This window comes from Labeo rohita, unplaced genomic scaffold (genome assembly GCF_022985175.1).
Source record: "Labeo rohita strain BAU-BD-2019 unplaced genomic scaffold, IGBB_LRoh.1.0 scaffold_557, whole genome shotgun sequence".
Classification (NCBI taxonomy): Eukaryota; Metazoa; Chordata; class Actinopteri; order Cypriniformes; family Cyprinidae; genus Labeo; species Labeo rohita.
Window position 1 is genome coordinate 21719 of NW_026129480.1, and position 3440 is coordinate 25158.

The following is a 3440-nucleotide window of genomic DNA, read 5'->3' on the forward strand; positions in this document are numbered from 1 at the left end:
TAACAACTATCAATTTAAGTAAATATCATGCTAATTCCTTTTTGTTTCATTTCGCAGGTTTTACAAGAGCAACATAACCTACAAATCATGCTTGGCTTTCTGTTTTTTTTCCCCATTGGGTAAGTAGTATTAGGCTAATTAATGTTATTTAATTTTAATTAATTCATGGATATTTTTAAAACCTTTTATTACTGTCATGAAATATCGGGGCAATGGCTGGACCTGTGAAACTTAGAGTAATTCTAGCTGACAATGATGCCAGGAAGTTGATCCTGCCTCAAGGGATGCCTAGTTCTACTGATGACCTCACACAAATAATCACTGACACTTTCCAGCTTGATGGAGATATCCGGTTGCAGTATCAAGATGATGACTTTGGTGGTGAGTTTATTAATTTGACATCAGTAACTGATGTTGAAGACAAAGGAACCTTGAAGGTCATCTTTAAGACCACGGGACAAAACCAAGAAAAAGTCAAGGAAAGCTTGGGTTCTTGTGAGACTCCAGAATCAATTCCTGAGCACTCAACACTGCACAGGTCAGATGATTCTGCATCAGTCTCCTCGTTTGAAACCGATGACACTGTCCTTTTGTCTTCCCCTGATCCTTCTCCTGGGTCAGTGCAATCCGAATCAAGATCTACCCCGTGGCCACTTGTATTTCCAATTCCACGTTTCTCCTATGACTCAGAAATAATTCTACAACAAGCCAATGCTGAATACCATGCTAACAGAACTCGTCTTAGTCCATCTCCAAAGCTGAAATCGCACATTCTGGAAAGCCTAGCTGAGGAAATCATAAAATTCAAAGCATATCCAACGGATGTAGACCTTAATGCAGTGTCAGAAGCATTGATCAATAAACACCCTTGCTTACGAGAGCAAGGCTCCTACAATGGTTGCTATGGGTGGAAAATAAGCCTAAAGTATAAGATGGCGAACTTTCGTACCAAGCTCAGAAGTGTGGGGTGTTCTGAGGTAAGCATAAATACATTAAAGAACAAAAAGCAAGACCAGTGCCATGCTGCTTCAAACATTAAGAAGCCTAGAAGAGCAGAAGTGAATTACTGCCCTCAACATCCAAAGGGAGAAACTTCTGACAGTCTGGAGAAAGAACGAGTTCAGCTTTTGACAGAGATCAGAAAAAGAAACAACGACAAAATAATCAAAGAGAAGATGGAAAGAACCTTTTCATACAGAAGACAGGAAGTGGTTCAGAAGAAACCAATGGTAGCAGAGTTTAAAACTCGATGGCCAGCTCTCTTTAATGTTGATGAAGTAAGTGTTTTTATTTTTTCCTTTAAATGAAGCTCATTTACTTTATTTAAGCCTGGAAAATTTTAAGTCAAAATACTTGACATTTTGTTTGCTCTTTTAACAGATCAATAGTGAATTCATGCGGATTACAACAGTCCCACTGGAGTTTAAGTTTCTTGCTGTGCTTGACCAATATTCAGACAGTTTGATGAAGATTTTTCACACTAAAGGTGGAGTCAATGGCCGAACAATAAAAAACATCATGCAACCCATTTCACAGGTTGGTACACAAAGTTATACACACCTCTTGGTTATCAATATTCAATTTTTTTTTTTTTTTAATCAGTGGTTTGTATTTGATTTTTTTTTTTAAGAATAACAGCATAGATGTGCGAAGAGAATGCATCCTCAAAGCATTGTGTGCATACTTGAATGAAGACCATGTACAGCTGTTCAGCCAGTGTGCTGTAAGCAAATGCTTCTCTTCCGTCTACTTCACTTTCATATATTGCCTGTACTGTGTTCTTAAAGATTAGTTGTCATACAAATGCTGCATATTTTGTTTATTTTTAACAGGATTGCGATTGGTTGATTGCCAAAGAAGCGATGAAGCAGACAGTAATGGGGATCTACATTGTTCGACATGAAGGACATGACCCAGTGGATCAGCCTGTAGATGTTGGTGTCGTGATTGAAGGGACTGAGGTTCTCAGCTCTTTGAGGAATGCAGCTGTAGCAGTGGCCATGTTATTCGGACTCATTTACGCCTTGAACCTTAGCTACCCACGAGAACTCAAATCTACATTCGAGGTAATCCAGAAAGTGTTCTTCAACCTGGATGGACACAGACTTTCACCAAAAGTGCAAACCCTGAAGAACAAGATGTTGGAGTAAGTTGACCTTGTTCTGTTTTGTTGTAGCTCAACACTGAGCAGAAATTGTCTTAAATCTTTTTATTTTTTTTAAATTGTATATTCATTTAATTTGGTTACATGCAATATCAGTATTGTTAATCCTCTTTTTATTTTTTTGGACGGTGGTTGGTTTCTAAGTTTTATTTCTCGACTTGGCTGAAACTTTACAACTACTGCTGTAGTTGCTTTAATGTGATTCTTGAAATATCTAGTTGTAAGATACTAGTTTTGAGATTGTAGCTCAACACTAAGCACAAGTTGGTGTTGGTGTTTTTCTTTTTCTCTTGAATGCAGTAATTATCAGGTTTACATTAAAAGTGGTTGATGTTTCATTTAATTTAATTGCATACAAAAGCAATATCGTTAATCCTCTTGTTCTGGTTTGTAGTTTTATTTGTTTTTCTAAAATATTTCTCAACCTGTCTGAAACCTTAAAACTACTGCTGTAGTTGCTTTAATCTGATTCTTGAAATATCTTGTTTTAAGATACTAGTTTTGAGATTGTATCTCTACACTAAGCACAAGTTGGTGTTTTTTCCCTTGAGTGCAGTAATTGCCAAATCTGCATTAAAAGTGGTTGATTTTCATTTTATTTAATTGCATGCAATAGCAATATTGTTTCTCCTCTATTTCTATTGTGTAGTTTTTCTTTATTTGACTAAAAATATTTGTCAACCTGCCTGAAACCTTAAAACTACTTCTGTAGTTGCTTTAAACTGACCCTGGAAATACTGTATTTTTGATCTGTCTTGTTCTAAGATGGAGTAGTTTTGAAATTGTAGGTCAGCACTGATCGGTAATTGCTGTTTTTTGTTTCACTTTGGACACTGAATAAAGAAAGATTTGAGACATTCACATTGAGTATTTGATTTGTAAGTAAATTTTGGCAGAAATATCAGTAATTAAAAGCTGGTTTAAAAGACAATTACGTTGTTCATTTAAAATATTTCTGGTTAAAATCTAAATTTAAGTGGTTTCAATTAATTGGCTCAACAAGACAAAATTGTGTACATGTTAAATTCACAAAACAATTAAAACAAAAATAATTTGACCTCATTGGCTGAAGATGATTTTTGCTTATGGGTTCTATTTGCCTAGATTAAGCTGAGATAACATAATCATATCAACTTGTGGAAAATGGGCATCCGATGACCTCTTTAAGCATTATTGATCAGATGTTGACATACTTAGAATGACTGATGGTGTAATCATTCTTGGTTAATTATTATTGGTGGTGTAATCATCATCTAGTAGCCTGATTCACCGGTCT

The 3440-nt window shown here is 35.8% G+C and overlaps 1 protein-coding gene across 1 annotated transcript; it reads left to right on the plus strand.

Annotated features, from left to right (window-relative positions):
- Nucleotides 1-209: 209 nt before the first annotated feature.
- On the plus strand, nt 210-3016 carry LOC127161139 (uncharacterized). The gene is made up of 3 exons (XM_051103786.1): nt 210-1277; nt 1381-1536; nt 1631-3016. Exons 1-3 carry the CDS (start codon nt 213-215, stop codon nt 1790-1792), a joined length of 1383 nt encoding a protein of 460 aa, XP_050959743.1. The 5' UTR covers nt 210-212; the 3' UTR covers nt 1793-3016.
- Nucleotides 3017-3440: the final 424 nt, after the last annotated feature.

Bases quoted from the DNA above. Each gene is read 5' to 3' on its own strand.
- LOC127161139 (XM_051103786.1), top strand. From the start codon at position 213: ATGGCTGGACCTGTGAAACTTAGAGTAATTCTAGCTGACAATGATGCC. The intron at 1,278-1,380 runs GTAAGTGTTTTT...CTCTTTTAACAG, and splicing joins CTCTCTTTAATGTTGATGAA to ATCAATAGTGAATTCATGCG. The intron at 1,537-1,630 runs GTTGGTACACAA...TTTTTTTTTAAG, and splicing joins TCATGCAACCCATTTCACAG to AATAACAGCATAGATGTGCG.